The sequence below is a fragment of the Myodes glareolus genome, chromosome 8 (genome assembly GCF_982192425.1).
Source record: "Myodes glareolus chromosome 8, mMyoGla1.1, whole genome shotgun sequence".
NCBI classification, from domain to species: Eukaryota; Metazoa; Chordata; class Mammalia; order Rodentia; family Cricetidae; genus Myodes; species Myodes glareolus.
The window spans coordinates 34,756,905-34,777,708 of NC_142033.1; the positions used below are offsets into that span (position 1 = coordinate 34,756,905).

General features: G+C 43.3%; 1 protein-coding gene across 5 annotated transcripts in view; it reads left to right on the plus strand.

The window, feature by feature from the left end:
• The window catches only part of Tec (tec protein tyrosine kinase), a 102,413-nt gene that overhangs the window by 32,612 nt on the left and 48,997 nt on the right, over positions 1–20,804 (plus strand). For 4 of the 5 annotated variants that reach the window (XM_048414884.3, XM_048414883.3, XM_048414886.3 and 1 more), the window contains exons 2-3: positions 5,183–5,261; positions 7,155–7,341. In XM_048414884.3, coding sequence (XP_048270841.2) covers positions 7,204–7,341 — 138 coding nt within the window. In that variant the 5' untranslated portion in view covers positions 5,183–5,261; positions 7,155–7,203. Of the gene's footprint in view, positions 1–5,182; positions 5,262–7,154; positions 7,342–20,804 lie in introns of those variants that run through there. The other variant, XM_085691787.2, reaches the window with a different exon arrangement.

Here is a 20,804-nt window from a genome sequence, read left to right on the forward strand (position 1 = left end):
AAGAGAGAACACACATCTGTTACTCCACTCTTTTCTGATGCTTTCTGACTGTCAGAGATGATCATGTTTATCTTGTCACCCTTTTTAGGAACAATGTATCTTTTTAAACAAAAATTATGGAAAACTGTTGATTGGGGTTGGGCTTCTGTTCTCGATTAGTCTGAGAAAATCAAAATGGAGTCACTTTTACTATGGTGCCACATAATCAAGACTTTAAGTAAGCATGCAGATTTTCTTTTAAGCATGCAGATCTTTAAGAAGTCTAGTTTTCCTTGAGAGCAGGAGATTCTAGTTGGTCTGGGCAAGTGTCCTCTTCGCTTTAAATCTTACTAAGAAAATTAACCAGAATGAGAGAGATCTCAGTGTTGTAGTTTTAAATCTGTTGATTGGCTTCCGTGTCCAACTGATCTAAGTCCATCCTTCTACAATTTCCTGAGGGAGCTCTCGCCCTATTTCACAGAACAGAGTTTGCCCCACTCAGCAGTTTTACAGAGAGCCAAATTGATCTACATAACTTTATCTCTTGGTAACCTCTTGATAATGGGTGGCACCTCGTGTTCCTCGGTACTTCAAGTTTATGTTCTAGTCCGCTTCCTCTTCCACCTCTGTCACCGCCGGAGAGAAAGTGGCTCTCTTGCACAACCTACTCTCCCACCCACACGGAAACACACTTCCTGCCCTCCGGAAACATTATAATTGTAGCAAGAATATTACTTATTATTTACATTATTGTGATGCTAATGGTATTATCTATATAGCCAGGCTTGGGATGCACTGTAGTTCCTTTTGTATGCCTTTTTTGTATGATTTCGTAAAAAATTTTTCCTGGCATTAGTTAGTTTTATTTATTACATTGATTATGAATAGCTAACTTATTATTTCTAATTGTTTGGCTAGGAATGTGCTATACATTTTTTTCTTTTGGTTTTTTCGAGACAAGATTTCTCTGTAGCCTTGGTACCTGTCCTGGAACTTGCTCTTGAAGACCAGGCTGGCCTCGAGCTCACAGAGATCTGCCATCTGCCTCTGCCTCCCAAGTGCTGGGATTAAAGGCCTGCGCCACTACCGCCCAGCTTACATTTGTTTCCCCATTCCTCTTCCTCCCTCCCCTCTCCCCTTCTAGCTTATTTGTTAGGAACTTCCTCTATGCATTCAGTTTTGTCTTCTAGAAGAATTCTTCCCAGGAGCCTGCTAACTTGGTCCTTTGGACAGGCTGGTTCCTTTGCTGCTCTCTGTCATCTTGGAGTGTCCTTTCATTCCATCTTGGAATTTCCCTTCATCGTGATGGGAGATTGGGAGGTCTTCTTGCCCTTTTCTCATGTTAGAATCCTTGATTCCAGAACTCTCTGTGTGTTTATTGTCTTATTTTGATAGAACACATTAACAGGTAGTTTTCCAGAGGAGTAAAGAGGAGGCAAACAGCTCAGAACCCTGTGTGGATGAATGCTGCACTGTTTATGATCCTATACTGTTATTGGTAGTCTGCTGCATGTATAGAGTTTAAGTTAGGAATCCATTGTCTTCTGATGATGCTTCTTTCGTTTTCTCAGTTTCCAGTTTCTTCTAAGTAGAAACCGTCTGCTTCTGAGCTGCCAGGATTGCTTGCTGTGAGCACCACTCTGAATTCTGATCTTTTCTATTATTACCTACTTTTAAGCTTTTTGAATCTTCTGTTTATTCCCATAATTTTGAAATTTTATAAGATGTAGCTTGACTTGGTCATATTTTAATCTGGATATAACTTTTATTTTGACAAAACTCTCTTAATTTTTTAAAAAAATTTTTTCTCATTGTTTTATTCTAGAACTTCTGAGTTTCACACTCTGGGCTTCTGGGTGGATTCTTTAATGCTGTTGTGTTTTCTTCCCAATTCATTGTCTCCTTGATTTTCTCTTTTATTTCTTGTATTTTAACTCTTCTGAGTTTTTAATGTCTGCCCCCTTGAAGTCCAGCGCCCACCCCACCCCCTCGGGGCACTTTATTGCTTATTTTGGCTATGTCTTTACCTTGTGTCAAATGTGTTCCATATTAAGATCTTTCTGGGATTCTTTGGTGATCCTCAGCTTTCTTTCATTTTGTGTTTGGGGTTGGGCCTTGTTGGCACGGGGCCAGACTATAAGGTGTTGTATTTGTGGTTTTCTGGGAGGAATACCCTTGTGACTGATTTCGATAATGCTTGTTGGTCTGTTTCGAATCCAGTGCTCTGGACCACATAGCATAAAAGAGGTGGGTGACCAAAATTCACTTGCATGTGCTTAGACCCTTTGACATTAGTTCCCATGGTACCCCGGCCTCAGCTTAGACCCTTTGACCTTAGTTGCCATGGTACCCCTGCCTCAGGTCTTCATTTCTCTCACGATAGATCTTCTGTCTTAAGTTTCATGAAGAAAAGAAAAATAACAAAGAACCTTTAGTTTTTCCTAGAATTGAGAATGGCTATCTACCTAAACTTATGACACGGGGAGAGGGGGAGATATGTTTTATGTCTTAAATAGACCTGCAGAAAGTTCTCTTGGGGCTGAGCATGGAGGTGCTTTGTGAGTTTGAGGCCTACGTGACTTACATCGAGAGTTCCAGGCCAACTAGAACATAGAGAGAGCCTGTCTCACCCTCTTCCCCTGAAAAACTAGTTGCTTCCTTTAGAGAGTTTGGGAAGTAGCTCATTTGAGCTCCAGGTCCTATGAGAGACATTGTTCAAAAAGTAAGATAGAAATCAATTGATAAATGTAACAGATGTTAATCTCTGACCTCTGTTGCACCCACATCCTTATATGCACACATTCTCTCTCTCTCTCTCTCTCACACACACACACACACACACACACACACACACACACACACACATACACACACACACACACACACACACACACACACACACATGCTTCAGTTTCTTCTTTATCACTTCTTTCTAGGGCTCCTGGACTTGATGACTTAATTTTATACTATCTGGAGGTTTATTTGTTTCCAGGTGCCTCTCTGTTCCATTCCTCCCTTTGTTAGATCTAGCATGTACTTGTTTTCTAGTTTCTGAAATTTTGGTCTTTTTAGTATCTTTTTCTGGTTTCTACTTTTGAGTGTTAATTTTTTAAAATTTTTTATTTATTTCTAAACTTATTAATTTTTTTGTTTTTTAATTTATGTGTTTGTGTAGGGAGCAGGATATGTGTGTGTGAAGGCAGGTGGCTGTAGAGACCAGAAGAGGGTGTTGGATTCCCTGGCAGCACAAAATGGGTGCTAGGAACAAAACCTGGGTCATCCTCAAGAATAGCACAAGCTCTTAACCGCTAAGCTATCTTTCAGTCCCTCAGAATGTTAATTTCTTAATAACAACAAGTAAATAAAATAAGTATTTTTGATGGTCTTCCAGGACGGCAGTGGGTATCTTCAGCCACTTTAACTGAACGTTTCCGTGAGTAGAGCTATACTTCCTTTCTACCCTACAAAGGACAATGGCTTTTGCTGGCCAGAATTTTCCATTGACCTATGAATTGTTACCAGGCAGTGAATTTGTGTGGTGTGGAATAGTGCGAAGAGTCCTTCATTTGTAACCAGGAGAGATTTATTTTTCTCGATCTTGGTCTGTGATACTTTGGGCAAGATGCCTAATTGAACGTTAATTTTCTAATTTGTGAGGCAAAGGGGCTGACGGATGAGATCTCTTTCAGCTCACATGGTATGATTCTCTATGACTCTGAGTCTCTCCTCACCGTGAAGTCATTAAACAGCTGTTTCTCTTATCTCTGGTGTTGGGATCTTTTGCTTTTAGAACTGCAGTTAAGCCATGCTCTCGCTGCCCTCCAGTGCCTTCCGAAAGTCCATGCGCCGTTGGGTAGCAGAGGAATTGCTCTTTGGATCGGAACAACACATGCTATACGCATGTGTCTAGAGCCTACCTTGTTTCTCCCCGGTAATCTTCCCTAAGGAGCCATTTTTTTCCCTTCCTGGAAACATCTTATAAAAAAATTTCTAAAGAAGTGGAATTTGCATACCAATAGTTTCTCAGGAAAACAAAATAGAGTACCTCTATCCCCCCCCCATATCTATTTCTATCTCATCTATATCTATCTCTATATTTTTGAGACAGAACCTTATGTAGGCTAGGTTTGGTTTGAGTCTTACAATCTTCTTGCTCAACCTCTTGAGTGTTGTTATTCACAATATACACCCAAATGAACAGGCCAAAACTGTAATATAGCAAGAGGACCAACTTAGATGCAAAAAGAATGGATTGCCTTTGATTTCCCAGTTAAGATGCACATGGATTAATGGGTCCAGGTTATAATTGTTTATCAAGAGTTGGGGGCTGCAGACCCCTGGCCCTTTGACTTTCTTTGCCTGCCTCAGACCCTCTGTCTGCTGGAGTGAACTGAGCAAAACAACTTGTTTTCCTGTGCCTGCGGCTGCTCTGAGCACGAGACCCTGATGGCAGGGGTGTGGGTTCTGGTGGACCTGCGACTGAGAGATCCCGAGAGCTGGGGCGTGGCCAGAGCCCTATATAAGCTGCCCCTGAGCACAATAAAGTTGGCGTTCTTGTTTCAAGGATGACCCGTGTCCCGTGTCCCTGTCTGTCTCTCTGTATGTAAAGTCTCCAGCCTAGTTCCCAGCTCACGTACCGTCTGCTATAAGCACCAAGTCTGGTAAAAAGAAGCACACAGCTTCAGGCTCTTCCTTTAAGATGGTGGCTCACTGTTCTACCTGTACATAGAATTATGATGTCCAGGCCCCACTTCAGATCTAAAAAATATTAAAGAAAAATGAAAACAGAACCTAGATATCTGTATTCAAAATAAAATTTGAGGATTCCAATGTACATGTGAGTAGATTAATAGCTAGGTGAGAAGTTAAGCTTTATTCATTGTTATAGATATGGAAGAATATGATTACCTTTGTCATGAATGAGATTATGGGTACATATATCAGAAGATTGTCATTAACTAGAGACATGGGAAAGGATTGCATTGGGGGGTGAGTTCTCAGTTGATGGAGCTGTCATAGATGGAGAGGGAGGAGTAGGGAGAGTACCGTAGACCAGGGAATGGATACTGCGAGGGGTGGCCCTCCTGTTTTTGGCCTGTATTTGGAGTGACTGGGGAAGAGCTGAAGGGAAAGTCGAATGTCAGATTGCAACCACACTGTGAACATCTTCAGAGTCAGACTAAGTGTTGACTTTATCCTGCAGGACTTGGGTGACCCTAAGGATGTCTGCCGAATGAAATGACCCACTGGAACTTTGGAGACTGATTCAGCAGGAAGAAGGGGTATGTAGTTAGAATTAAATGAGGCAGGAGTGTTGGTAATGGAAGCCCAGTTGGGAAGGTGCTGCTGTTGTCTAGCTGGGAGGTGAGGATGCTCTGAGCTGGGGAAATGATAGTGGAGGTAAATATAGCCGTCTTCGTTAGGGTTTTATTGCTGTGAAGAGACATCATGGGCCCATGGGCAGAGCAACTCTTTCTCTTTTGTTTATTTTCACAAAGGAAAGCATTTAATTGGGGCTGGCTTATAGTTTCAGAGGTTTAGTCCATTATTGTCATGGCAGGAAGCATGGGTTCTACATACAGATTGACAGGCAGCAGGACATGAACTGAGACAGACTTCCTCCAGCAACGCCACACCTATTTCCATGCATCCTAATAGTGCCACTCTCCATGAACTTAGGAGGGCCATTTTTATTTAAACCACCACAATAAGCATAATAGACATTTGTATAGCATTTTCACAGTAAGTTTATTATCTACTTCTCATTTAAACCTCACTCCGACCCCGCCATACCTTCTAAATGAAGGGGTGGATGTTTCCAGGTTATGCTGTTGGAGAATCCCTCATAGACATCAGAGGAGCCCAAGTGGTTGATGGTCATTGAGTAAGAGTGTAGTTGCAGTAGGACACTAAAGGTATCAGTTGGAAGAAGGTATAATAGAATTCTTTAGTAGCTTAGTATCCAGTCTCTGGCCACGCTGTCAAGTAACTGTTGCATGTGCTTCAAGAGACTCCTTTTGTTTCTGTAGTTTGATTTGCAGTTACTTCTTGAAAGGGCATGGAGAAGGCAAGGAAAGGGATAGTTACCCTTAATTCAGCTTATCTCAGGAAAGAATCTGCAGGCCTTTTCTGAGAACCTTTGGGTTCTCAAAAGGTTGAGTATTAAATTTGGTTGAATTTTCCCTTCCTTCTTCCTTCCCTCCCTCCTTTCCTCCCTCCCTCCCTCCCTCCTTTTCTTCCTCAAACTTCTTCTATCCTCTCCTCTCCTTTCCTCCCCTCTCTTCTCCTCCCCTCCTCCCCTCTCCCCCTCTCCCTTTCTTTCCTTTGCTCTCTACTCCTTTCCTCTCTCCCCTCTCTCTTTCTCGCTTTCGCCCTCCCATTCTTTCCATGGTGGTCAGAAGACAATTTACAGGAGTCGTTTCTCCTCTTTCCGCCATGGGGAGTTCTGGGGATTGAACTCAGGTCATGGAGGGAAGCAGCTTTCCCAGTTGAGTCACCTCGCCAGCTCTTGTTTAAAGTTTCAAGGCTCTAGGTACAGGACTACTGACCTTTGTGTCCAGGTAGGTCATTCTGAGGAGGGTTAGCTCTGACTGGGTGGACTTCCCTTTCTCTCGAGGTCTGGGTAGGAGCCATACATGGAGCATAGTAATGGAGATATCAAGGGCCGTCCCTGTAGTTCCCCTTTGACACTGCTCTGATGCCAGGTCCAGATGACATCCTACTCAGTCAGTGTGGATTGCATCCGCTACCATGCTCATTCATCCTTCAGATCACTTATGTGTTCAGATCACATGTGTTCTGGCATGTGTTTCAGATCCCACGATCTTGAAGCCTAAACCAACAATACAAGCAGTGGAATGCACTTTGCTGTCTGAGATATTTGTTCTCTGAAATCAAATAGCAGAGCATATTAGAGAGCTGAGGGATACTGGGAGAGACAAAGGCATACATCACCGTCATCCTCATGGAAAATCTTGATTAGCATTTCCTAGGAAATGGCTGGGCAGGATGGAGGTTGAGCTAGGAGAGGAAGTGCTTCGGGCCTTGCACAACCCAGTCTGGACACTTAAGACCCTCCTTGCTGGAGGGTGAGGAGGGCCTCTATTTGTAATTTAAAATTTCAGTAGCATTAGAAAATTAGCACCATATTCTCACTGTTTATTTTCTTACTTTAGAATCCCGGGAATCTTCAATGGCAGGAGAAAGAGCGACCAGAAGACCGAGATGAATTTTAACACTATCCTAGAAGAGATTCTTATTAAACGGTCCCAGCAGAAAAAGAAGACATCCCCGCTAAACTACAAAGAGAGACTTTTTGTACTTACCAAGTCCGTGTTAACCTACTACGAGGGTCGAGCGGAGGTAGGAGACAGTCTGTTCTGCTATGTTCAGTGTCGGTACCATTGAGCATGTGATGCTCTCCACTGAGTTAGTGGATTTGAGGTTACGGTTTGTTGTTATTTGGATTTGAAAGGTGAGATTTAGCATGTGCTAGAATTTGGCACAAGTTTTTCGTTATAGGTTAAGATACATAGCTATGCATTTGGTGTCAGAACGAATATTAACCTGCCAGAGAAAACACATTCCTGATTTTCCTGTTTGTTGTAGGTCCTTCTAGAATCTATTAGGTGTGCCAAGCGCATGGCTTTTCCCTACAGCCTGTCATGTTATGGATCAGAGCCCAAACTGCTTTGTGTGCACGTTTCTTCATTACTTGAAGCTGATGAGCTATTTGTGAGCTGTTCATTGACGCTGATTAGAGAGGCATTCTTCAACTCTTGATGCTGAGCGTCTCCCGCAGTGTTCTTTGCTGGGGCAGGGAGAGGGGAGAAGCATTGTCTCGTGAGCTCCTATGTGGGGTGTTGAGGTACAGTGAGGAAGGGAGGGATTTTGGTTAGGCAGCTTCTAGCTTTCCACAAGGAATGTGGATGGTGGCTATCTCTGGGCCAATTGAAAATCTTGCCATGGTGGACATGGTCTTTTTACTACTGTCATAGTCTTCTGTGCTAGAAATTCCTTTGGGTTGTAGAGAATGGCTGGGAACTGGGTTTCTTCTGACAGCTTGCCACAGCACGGGTGCCGATGGCGAATGTCTGGAGGGCCCGGTGTTCAGGCCCAGCCCGGGCGTCTCTCTCAGATGTTGCTTTGCTTGTTTTGTTGTCGTTTTCTTATTCTGTGTTTTGGTTCCCTTCATTTGTACAGAATGGCCTTGCTTTTCCTGGCCAGTCTCAGCTCTGCCATTTCTGCTGTGTCGTACCACTGGGACCTGTGCTGTTCTTCAGGGTCACACCCCACAGAACCAGATTCCCTTAACGCGAAATCCCCCAAATGTTGTAGACCAAAGCTTCAAAACTTTTCCTGTAGAACTAGAGCTGATGTGAGACCGTGCTCACTCTTCATTCTGTTCACTGTGAACACACACATAGGTGTGCCCAGAACTATAAATGTCGATTACCTTAGTCCTGCTGACAAGTGTCGTATTTTATGACAGGTATGCTACATTTCTTTTTGTTATCCAAGAAGTTCATAAATTCACTAGGGTTTTGGATAAGAATGACCAGAAATAGGGGTTATCTTAAAATTGCAAGTGGATTTGGAGGGAAAGAGTGAGCTTTTGCTGTATGGTAATGATTTGTTATAACTTGAATTTAATATAGTCAGTCCAGGAGAAGAATAGGAACACAGCAGCGGGAGTAGTAAAAGGTGGTGCTTTACTAACCCCAAACCCACAGAAGCTTACATTGTCAACTTAGAAATACGTACTGATACTGTTAAAGTTTAACACAGGGAGGACCGGGAGATGGCTCAGTGGTTAAAAGCGCTGACAGTTCTTTCAGAGAACCTGTGTCTGATTCTCTGCATCCACATGTATTCTCACAGCCAGCTGTTACCTCTAGTTCCAGGGGTTCTGATGGCCTGTTCTGGCTTCTGTGGGAGCCAGGCGTGTGTGAGGCGCACAGATACACATACAGGCAAGACATCATACACAGAACAGGAAAGTACAGCACAGTGGTCAACTCACTCTGAGGATGTTTTGGCTGTAGTTGGTCCTGGATGTCTGTGAGGGGGCTGGTTCCTCTCACCAGCATCTCATATGCTCAGATCTATTCAAAAAAAATAGTGCAGCACTTGCACATAACCTGTGCACGTCCACTTGTGTATTTTAAATGACCTGTATTTTGCTTATAGTACCAGATATAATATTGATGCTATAAAAGTACTCATCCTATACTCCTTAGGAAATAACAGCATGAGAAAAGTCTGTATGAATTCAAACAGATGCATTTTTTTTCCCTTCAAGTATTTTCCAGGGTTGATTGATTCTGTGGACTCAGAACCTATAGATCTAGAAGGTTAATTGTGCAAAGTTAAAAATACCCTGACTGTTTAAGCAGAATGAAAACACAGGGATCGCTTCTTATTTCAGATCCCAGTCTCTCTCTGAATGTCGGGTGGCTTCAGTCATGGTGAGAACCGGACAGGGCAGAATGAGGTAGTTGCCCAACATGTAGAAGTCCTTCCAACCCTTGTTCAGAGTCTGTGTCTTTTCTGACTCACCAGCCCCAGCCACTAGCTGAGTTTCTTTCCTGATTCCCGTCCCCCCCTCAGCTCCTCTAATGTGTGGGGTGGTGTTTTAACTTCTCATGATTTCTGCTGCCTTGGATGGGCTGGCCACAGATCTATTGACTCTCACAGTCAATAGTTGTTGGGGATAGGGATGTAGCCAGGTGCTAGAATGTGTGCTTAGTATGTGCTTAGCATGAACCAAATCGTGGGCTAGATCCCCACCTGTAAACAAACAAATAATTTGAATTATTTGAAATTTAAAGATAAGAATCAGAATTCTTGAAATAACTACTAACAATACTGGGAAGACTTCTGAGTGGTCCCTCTCAGCCCATCTTCTAGAGAATCTTAGAAACAGTTCACCCTGGCATCACTGCCCTGTCTGGGGGGCATGTGTCAGTGCCCGTTGGCAGTGGGTGAACCTTCTGCTTTTCTGTTTCTGTTCTTCGAATCACTATTCAAAAGCAGAGTGAGGTGGGGAACCCACGACACTGTTGAGTTAGAAAGTAAGATTCTAGAGCTGGGCTGTGAAAACCACTGGAATCACTTGAGACATTTAAATTATCTGTAGCTCTTCCGTCTTTGCACGACAGCTGGTGAAGAGGCTGCCTATTGCTTCAGTGGTCCCCATTCTTGGTCCCCTTGTGGCTGTTGGATGCTTTGTTAGAACTCGGAGTTAATCATGATGTCCACCCTTCCTTCACTCTCTGCACTCAACTCCAGCAACACGATGGCAAAAGCCTTTCCTGAGACGGTTCCTGCTGACTTCACTTATGGGGCTTTTCAAAGTTCTCGAGAAATTTTGTTTTAGACAGATCATCAGAAACCCAGTTAAAATATCTCCTGGAAGTCTCATATTGAGGAACTAGTGTTTCAGGTTACCTTGAGCTGTTGATTTTTTTCAGTTTGGCTTTTCTCTCTTTCGGTGGTTAATTCGTTGATATCTGGGCATGTTCCAGTGAACTGGGACGCAAAGATCATGACAGTTTATGGTACACCATCTTACGGTACCACAGACCATGCGAGTTTTGCAACCATTGTTAGCTAAGGAAGCAGGACACTTTAGATTGGGCCGTGGTGCTCTGTGGCTGGTTTGCTGCCTGCAGTACTGTGGCGGGCAGCACGGACACTACAGACAGACTGTAAGGTCAGAGGGGCTTGAACAGTGTGGCAGGGCCCCTGGAGCAAGCTTCTTTGTCAGACTATCTTTGGATTGCCAGCCCCCAAATAATGACATGGAGACTTATCATTAAGTATGAAAGCTTGGCCTTTAGCTTAGGTTTATTTTCAGCTAGTTTTTATAGCTTAATTAGACTATAAGACCCATATATTTTTAATTCTACATTCTGCCACGCGGCTAAGTTACCTCCTCTCAGTACTGCATGCCCAACTTAGTCCGAGTCTGCTGGTTAAAATCACACAATTAGATTCCTCCTCTTCTTCCTCTCTCTCCCTGGAAATCCCACCTGTCCCCTCCTGCCTAACCATTGGCCATTCAGCTCTTTATTAAACCAATCAGAAGGCACCTTAGGCAAAGACACATCTTTACAGTGTATACAAATATTCCCCAATGTCCCCTGCTCCGCCTCCATGCCTAGAGTCACAGTGAGGACTTCCTAACTGTGCTGGATAATTTTAAGTCAACTTGACACAAGCTTAAAGTCATTTGAAAGGAGGGGATTCCAATTTAAAAAATGCTTCCATAAAATCAGACTGTAGGCAAGCCCATAAGGACATTTCTTAATTAGTGATTAATGGAGGAGGGCCCAGCCCATTGTGGGTGGGTGCTACCCCTGGATTTGGTGATTCTGAGTTCAATTAGAAGGCAGACTGAGAAAGTCATGACGTAAGCAAGCAAGCAAGCAAGCAAGCAAGCAAGCAAACAGCTCTCCTCCATGGCCTCTGCATCAGCTCCTGCCTCCAGGCTCCTTGCTTGTGTGGGCTCCTGTCTTGACTTCCATAAATGATAGATTACAATGTGGAAGTGTAAGCCAAAGAAACCCTTTCCTTCCCAACTTGCTTTTGGTATCACAGTGGTACCCTAATTAAGCTACCAACTAAGACAGCGCTTGCTCACAGTCAGCTGCGAGTCATCGCAGCGGGAGAACACAAAACAAAAGCAAAGTTTCCAGGCACCAGGTGAGATACAAATGATGAAGGCTGTGCGTGACCCTCTCATACTGTGACAATGAGCATGTCTGTGAGGGAAGATTATATAGGTTCAGTACCCATGGTGTTTGTCTTAGGAGATACCAAAATTACACGTGCTAGAAAGAAAGCAACTGTTTAGCACAAGTCATCCTTGTGGTTGGTTGAGGTACAGGGAGCCACCCTGGCCAGCTTTAGAAATGTCTAAGTTGCCAGACACTAGCCAATGGCCGACTCTGTAGGCAGGTCTTTCTTAGCCTAGCATTCTCGGTGTGACTTTTGGAACATTGTATGCGCTGGCCGCAGTGCTGAGTACGTTGGTTTCACACGTATGGCTTATTCGGTTTCATTCCAGAATGAGGAACCAAGGCAAAGATAAGAACCTTGCATAGGGTGTGCCATGCCATACTAGAAGTTGCACATTCTTGCAAGAAATTGCAGGTCTGTTTCTTCAAAGCCTGTCTTTGAAACTGCTTTGCTGCTCTAGGAAAAATTAGGGTAAGAAAAAAAAAGGAAAGAAAGAAAGAAAGAAAGAAAGAAAGAGAACCATTACTGCGTTTTCTGTAATACAGATAAAATTTTACTGTAGTGGATATTTTACTATTTCTAGTTAAAACTGTTTTGAATATTCCTTGTATTGAGAAAAACATTCACACTGAACAGTTTTTTTCTCTAGTCTTCCTCTAATTGAATGCTCTAAAATAACATTTTCAATTTGTGTATGGAGTTTAAAATGATTTTTATGTAGATTGTATCTTTTTATATGCCTGATTTCATTTTCATCTCCATTTTGACATGAGCACACGTCTGCTATGAGGGGTTCCAGAGTGGCTCCTGTGCCCGGATGATGGTGTCACATCACGCAAGCTCCATGGAGACAGGAACTCCTGGGATTGGCACCTCTTCTGGCCCCTGCCCTCTGTATCTATCACTCTGCTTGCTTGTTCATTTATTATGTCAGTAGTAACAGGGTTGCTTGGTAAATTCTAGAAAATTCTCGAGCTTGAAGAAGTGATTGTGGGAAGTTGTGGTTTGGAATGAAGTCAAACAGAAGTTCCTAGTAACCTGGAGACCCGCTCTATAAGTTCTAAAGTAAACAGGACAGAAGCATTTGCCCATGAGTATGTATTAACTTGTGCAGTTAGTTAGAACTGAGCTAAATTGTAGGATGATGAAAAGGAAAGACTTTTTTTCTCTTTTTCAGCTTACCAAGGGCTGTGGCAGGGATCATAGCCTGCTCATCTGTATATTTCTGAGACTTTGGTACAGGGTGGACACTCAGTACATCATACATAGTTCAATGAATTGCAGGTGAGCTAGGGAAACAGTTACTCCAGAATCAGGTAGAATAGCTTTATCTGTGACCACCAGATATTTATTTGATTCACTGGGATTCCCTGACAGGACAATGGAAGCCATCAGTTATAGTTATGATGTCACAGACTGTTGCATGCCTTGGAAAACTCTTGTGTTCCAGAGGGTGTCCTGGGCCATATGAGGAGTGTTCTCTTAACTAGGCTTGGAAACCTAGAAGTTCTTAGTAATACAGAAATGAGAGCCACCAAGATGAATGTTTCTTCCATTGTAAATTAGTTCATCCCCGAGTGGAACCCTCAGGTACATAGGCCTTCTAGTCCCCTTCCGAAGGTTTGTATCTTGCAGCACGTCATGCATGCTGGGAAGTCAGTATGGCATGGGAAAATAACCCTGTTTGCTGCAGACCCTCTGAAAGCATTTGTATCACACTAAAGAGTTACTACTAGCCGCAAACACCGGGAGGGTACGCCTGAAACCGTGAATAGAACCATGCCCTAGTTTTCTCCTATGCATATATATCTCTGATAAAGCTTAATGAAATTTTATATATAGAAAGAGTTACTAATATTTAAGAGCAAACGGAAGAATCATAATTTTTATAACAAAATTGCTACTGGAATATAAATATTTTAGTATTACTACAATTGATCTGATACCTGAGTTGGCTGCTGAGCTGTGATATATACGGTATAGATATATTGGATGATGGGTTGTTCACGTCCCAGGTGAGATGGACTGAGATATCATAGAATATTGTCACACCACTCAAAATGGCATTAAATTTGAAGCTTATAAATTGTTTAGTTCTTGGAGCTGGAGAGATGGCTTAGAGGTTAAGAGAACTGACTGCTCTTCCAGAGAACCTGAGTTCAATTCCCAGCACACACATGGCAGCTCACAGCTTTCTGTAACTCCAGTTCCAGGGGACCCGACACCCTCACCCTGACATACATGAAGGTAAAACACCAGTGCACATAAGCTAAAATAAATGAACAAATTAATAGTTTAGTTCTGAAAATTTTCATTTAATAACTTTGGAGCATGATTGATTCCAGGTGGTCAGACTTTAGGAAGCAAGATCATGGATGAGCAAAAATTTTTTGTATTTCATGATTAATACAGTGGTTAGTGTAATTATTATTATTTTCAAGGCAAGGTTTCTCTGTGTAACTCTGGCTTTCCTAGAACTCTCACTGTAGACCAGCCTGGCCTCAAACTCAGAGAGATCCACCTGCCTCTGCCTCCAAGTCCAATATGATATTTTTTATGCTCTCAGAATCAACTGTATCATTACATGAAAACTCATTTTATTATCATTTGAATCTCTCTGTTTCTGAAATAAAGTAGTATTATACCAGCTTTTCATTTCTATTTTGCTTCCCTTTCTTCTGTCTCTTCTTCTAACTTTGACTTTTATTTATTGTCTTCTCCTTGGTACCCGGCCTTCTGCCTCATTAATCATTTCAAAACACCAAGATACCAGATCGGAAGTCTAAAGGTCTGACACTTAATTTGCTAAGTTAATTATTTTCCCTGGATAATATTAAATTTTTTATCTACTTAGGAAGCTGAGATCTTTTAAAACATCTTTTAAAAAACTTATTTTATTATATTATATGAATGGTTTACATGCATTGAGGTCAGAAGATGGTGTTAGGTACCCTAGAACTGCAGTTAAGGGTAGCTGTGAACCACCTCTTGGGTGCTGGGAATCAAACCTGGGTCCTCTTCAAGAACAGGTGTTTTTAAACAGAGCCGTCTCTCCAGCCCCACATGGACACTCTCTTATAGCCATGGTACAGAGATCAAAATCCAGACACTGGAGCCGACTCTGTAGTCACATCTCCTTCAAGTGCCTCTAGGTTTTTACTCCCACTCCCAATCCACTCAGTGTGGAGATAGAGGCAGGCGGATCTCTGAGTTCAAGGCCAGCCTGGTCTACAGAGAGAGTTCCAGAACAGGTGCCAAAGCTACACAGAAAAACCTTGTCTCAAAAACCAAAAAGAAAAGGAAAGAAAAAAAACCCAACATTTTCTTGCATAAGCGGTGTTGTCTGGTTTAATTTATTTATACAATGTAGCTCTGAGCAGCAGAAATCAACAAAATGGTTCCCATCAAAGTTTCCTTTGTTGAATTTTCACAAGCCCTAGCTCTCGGCAATTTTTAGTGATAACCAAAAGTCAAGTTTGCATCAAAGTTTTATTTAGCTCTCTTTTCCCCACTGAATATATTCAAAAGACTGCTGAAGGGACCAAGGCAATTATGGAAAATCGACTTCCAGAAAGTTTGGGAAGAAGCACAGTTGAACCTCTCTACCTCTCTACCTCTCTCTTCCCGTTTGCCTGCCTTACAGCGACTGTCTTGTCTTTGTCACAACTGTGGCAACTTCCTGTAGATGTCCCTTTCAAAGCACTCTGCTCTTAGTTTACGTAACCAGCATTTTGTTTCTGTTGGACCAGGAACTGCAGGGCTACAGATTCTGAGAGCCTGGAGCTGCTTCCTTGGGATCCCCAATTTCCTCTAAGTGTTGGCTGATAAGAATAGGGATGGTGCTGGGAGGTGAGGACTGACATCAGAGGCGTCCCTGCACGTGCACTTTCGCACACACACACACACACACACACACACACACACACTCTTACCCACTTAACACAAACACATACCCTACCCCCAGCACATACACACCCTACCCCCTAACACACACATACCCTACCCCACTAACACACACCCTACCCCAACACACATACACATCCTACCCCCAATACACACACACCCTACTCCCAACACACATACATACCCTAACCCCTAACACACACACAGCCTACCTCACTAACACACCACACACACATGCACACACACAGAATAGGGATGATTGGACTTACCTTGGGAGACTGTTTATGGAATGGATATGCTTTAGTTGCAAACATAGAAACTGTTGTGGTTTTTTCCTTTGATGTATAGAGGTTGGGAGGAGTTTTAAAGGTTTTCAGATGGTCTTTCAAGAGCAGGAACACAAGAAAGGATAGGCAGAGAGTTGTTTCATGCACAGGGGACATGTGCAAAGGCACTGAGGGTAAAATTGGACTTGGCGTGTCTGGAGCTTTTATGCTCCTAGACCCGTGTGTGTACTGAATACATACATACATATTCATACAAAGGGGTGATTGATTGGTTGTCGTAATGGAGAATTATACATTTTCAGAGCCAAAGAGACTTTGAAGAATGACCTCCAGACTGTCCAGTTTTGGAAACTCAGGGTAAGGAAGTGTTTTGCTTCCGGTCACCCAGTAACTGATAGGCAGCCTGGACCAAGCGCTCGCCTTCTGATTACACCACTTGAGTTCTGGAAACTGAAGTGTGAGTTGTGTAAACAAGTGAGGGCACTCTGCCTTATCAGATAACACGGTGGGGTGAAGTTCTAGCAGATCCCAGCAGGATCAGCATGGAGCCCCGTGGGAGAGCCAGTGACTCCTGAGGCCCTGGGTTCAATACCAGCTCCAGGGGAAGAGGGCGTGGATAGGAGATAGTCTGATTGATGATTGCCCAGAGACTTTGACTTAAGAACTTCGTCCCTTGTGGTGAAGTAAGCACCGCAGCCACCCCCCCCCATCTTCATAGGACGTTTTGGACATTCCCTGGGTAAATACCTCACTCTTTCAGAACGTCTGCAAATTCCTGTGATATTCATGCTCCTGTTTTCCCTGACCGATATCAGTACCTAATAATTTCCCCGAGGCTCCAAATTGTTTAATAATTTAAGCATGCCAGACAGTACTTCACACCTGTTAACTCCAGCGAGTTTGTGCTGTTGGTGAGCCTGTGCTGTGAGCAGAAAGCGTGCAGGGAAGGCAGACACATCTTTAGCCTGGCTGCCATTCTTGTCTAGTTCCTTTTTGTTGTTTAGAGGACATCCATTATGTAAATTTAGAAGCAGGCTGTTGTGTGTGTGTTTTAAAAGTATTTACTGATGTTAGTCTCTCCCAGAGTACAAAGCAGACATTATCGTATACAAGCAGCCACCGGAAGACATTGCATGACAATTTGAAAAAGTGAAATTATATTTTAAGTTGTTTCAAAAAGGTAGCAAAGCACAGGCAGAAGGGGACTTAGAGGCGCATGCGCCACTCACCAGTGAACACAACAGGATGAATAGTTTTGTATCCTGACCCTGTTAGCTTAGGACTCTGTGAACAGGCTGGACCTCCAAGGTACTTGTTGAGGTTTAATGATTACCAGTGAGACTGTTAGCTATTTCTTAACCCAACTTTATGTTTGTCTTTTTTTTTTAATTTTTAAGTTTTTTTCTTCTTATATAGTTCAGGGATGTCTTAGACTCATTACGGAGTCTAGACTAGCCTTGAACTGCCTCCCCCCCCCCCCCCCCACTGGATTATAGGCACAAAACACTGTTCATGGCTTAACTTTTTTTTTTTTTTTATCATTTTAGAAAACAGTCTCTAAGATTAGCAAATGTGTTGGTAAATTTCCCAAAAGAAAAATTGTTCGAAATGTGATGGTATAGTTGTTTATTCAGTAAAAAAGTGAGTAAGAAGCTTAACAAAGTGCTAATGCTCCGTAGTCTGTTGTGAGGAAGGCCTTTCCCCGTTATTACTCCATGGTATTGAGGAGGGCGCATGCACGGGCCCCACTCCTCGCTGATGAGACTGCAGCATGAACATTCTGATCCTCATGGAGGGTTGGGGTGTAACCTACTGGAGTCTTGTGCTTTCCTTTGTAAAATGGGGTTCAGCTCATCTGCCTGGGCATGGTGGGGGACCAGTCAGTTGTGACAGAATGGGAGAAGCAGGATAATGGAGAGAATGATCCTGGTCCAGTTCAGCCTAGTCTGATGAGGCTCCAATTCTACCTCTGTGGGGTCTTGCAAGTTTCTCATACTGCCTGGGCTCTGCAGGGAAATCAGCCTGGCTTCCCCACCTGCACTTCTTGTTCCTCATCCTCGTGGGCAGGGTTGTTTGTGGACGCTGTGGCTTTCTGATTACCCTGGACTCTGGGCTTCCCAGATGTGCGATGGTGCCATTGTGCCTATGGAGGGATTCCGGGTTCCTTTCTATGCAAAAATTTGATACAGAGATCCTTGGAGGCATAGAGGTTCTGTTTACGTACCTGTGCGGCTCCATCTTCTCAGCCTTCCCATCAATGATGCCTGTAAATTATCCACAGCTTTGTCACACTGACTCACAAGTGAAGACCCCAGAGACAGCCAAGTCAGGTGCACTCCCATTTGGCAAGGTGCCTCAAGCTGTCTTATCTCTCTGGCTAGCACAATGACTGTTAAACCACATGGTGCTACTTTCTACCCAGGGGGACTTCCTTAGACATCTTCACTGGCCACCTTGGTGTGTGTACTTCCTTCCTTTTCCCTTCCTCTGGCTCTGTGTATCAGGCCTTGAAAAGGGCACTGTTTGCCAGTCCACTTACCCCTGTTTCTTCCTTAAGAAAGACTACATGCTATGTTTGTTAAGGGAGACTGCACTGTGGAAAGTTGTGGGTACCTTATGATTTAAGAAAATTAAAGTCCAAGGTCCATTTGCATTTACTTGTGATTGAAGAGTTCATTTGGGCCTTTTTCTCTTAGGCTGTCTGCCTTTCATTTACTTTTTACAAGATATAGAATATATATTCTAAATCAAGCCATCATCTGTATGTGCTTTATATTTGTGTTTGTGGCTTCTCTTCTTCTAAAATTAAATTACAGTTTTGTATTTATTGATGTATGTGTGTGTGTGTGTGTGTGTGTGTGTGTGTGTACACATGTGCCGTGTTGCCTGTGTGGAGGTCAGAGAAGGAGTTGGTTTTCCTTCTATAGTGGGTTCTGGGCATTGAAATCAGGTCATCTGGCTTGGAGGCAAGTGCCCTCTTGGGTTCAGACCTCTAACCAATCCAGTTACTTTTGTGTGTATGTGTGTGTGTGTGTGTGTGCGCGCGCGCGCGCCTGCGCATGCACACATGTATATATTTCCTTTTATTGTGGTAAATAGGCATAGCCTAAATTTACTATTGTAACCATTTAAAGGAACAAGTCAGTGACCTTACTGTTGTATAAAAGCTACAACAATATAGTTTTATCAATCCAAGCAGAAATTGTCTCCATTAAAACAAACAAACAAACAAACCCTCAAAAGCCTCAGTTTCCCACTCCTCTCAGCTCCTACCAACCCTGAGCTTGCTTCCTGTCTCTGGATTGGATTGTTACAGAGATAGGTACACATGATAAGTATTTTGTTCATGGCTGCTTTCACTAAGCTTAATGGTGTCTAGGGTCATTCATGTTGTAGTATGTGTTTCTATTTTATTCCTTTTTTCGGCTACATAATACTCTGTTGTACTGGTGTGCTGTATTCTATTGGTTCGTATAAATAACTATTTTGATTACTGATATATTTTGACTGTTGTAAACAGCTGCTGTGAATATTCATGTTTCTCTGTAGACCTGGGCTTACCTAGACTTCCGTTTCTCTTCTCTATAGAAGTTGAATTGCTCCGCCTTTGAGAAACTATGTTTTTTTTCTCTCTCTTTTTAAACTTTGTTTATTGATGCCAGGCTAGCTTTGAACTTGTGGTCCTCCTCCCTCTGCATCTTGAGAGCGTGCCTTACAGGTGTGTGAAATCCATCACACCTGTGTTCAGCAAATCCTCCACCGCTCCTGTTGTTCCTGTGTGCGCGTGGCCTTCTGTGAAGCGGTGCCTCGCTGTTGTATTGTCTCAGGCACCGTTGAGTGTCTTCACCTACCTTAATTAGAAAGAAAATGACTATAGGCTGCAGGTCATCTGGCAGGACTGACACTTCCAGCCCCCATGGATGCACTAATCAATGTCTAGCACCCGGGGGACCTGGTTTTTAGCTTTGTCAAGTTCTGTGGTATATTTCCACTGTGTCTGCTCTCTGATGTCCAGCATGATGCTGAGGACAGAATTAGGTGAGGATGCTCTCAGTGGCTCCAGGAGGGAATGAAGGGAGCTCCATTGAGGCTTCCTGACAGTGCTTGCAGAGCCCTGAGAAGCCACAGTGCCATTCACGTGTTAGTCTGGAGAGACAACAATTGAGTATTTATTATCCACCCCAGCTCTTTAAACACTGTCTTTTGAGGCAGACTGTACTGTCTTAAGAGAAATCCTAAGCTGAGGAGACTTAATTAACTAGCTTGCTGGCTCCCAGCTAATTAGAGTCAAAGTGAGAATTTAAGTAACCTGGGTCTTAGTTATAGCAGAGCGCTCTTCTGCTAATTAAGTATTATGGGTTGGAGTTTCCCTAATCTACCCCAGGCTTGGTGCTTTGCAGATTCGAGATTTAGTACATTGCTGTGTTCATGTCTGTCATTTGTTAGGTGAGACAATGCAGAGCCAAATGAAGAAGCGGGAAGACTCAATTAGTGAAGTCTGCAAGGGAACCTGGTGTGAGCTTCCAAAAGTCCACTTCCGGGGAGTGACCTCAGACATGCTCAGTTAAACCCAGCAGGGACTGAAACTCACTCAATACCTTCTTTCTTGTGTGCCCTCAACTCCAGACTTCCAGGTTGAAAGCAGGCACTCAGAGAAACTGTTTGTTTTTATAAACTGTTTCAGGCCAGTGAGTCACTCAGAGCTGGGAGCAGTGACAGCGTCCCCAAGCCTTCCGAAGACTAGCTGTCCGTCTCAGTGTGCTGTTTTCTGTGCAGGGACCAGAGGCAGAAGGGGAGAAGTGGCAGGAGGAGGGCGCGAGCCTGTCTGTTATGATCTGTAGGGAATTGGATGGAGTATGGCTTCCTAAGCTTGCCTGCCTAGTTGAACAGATG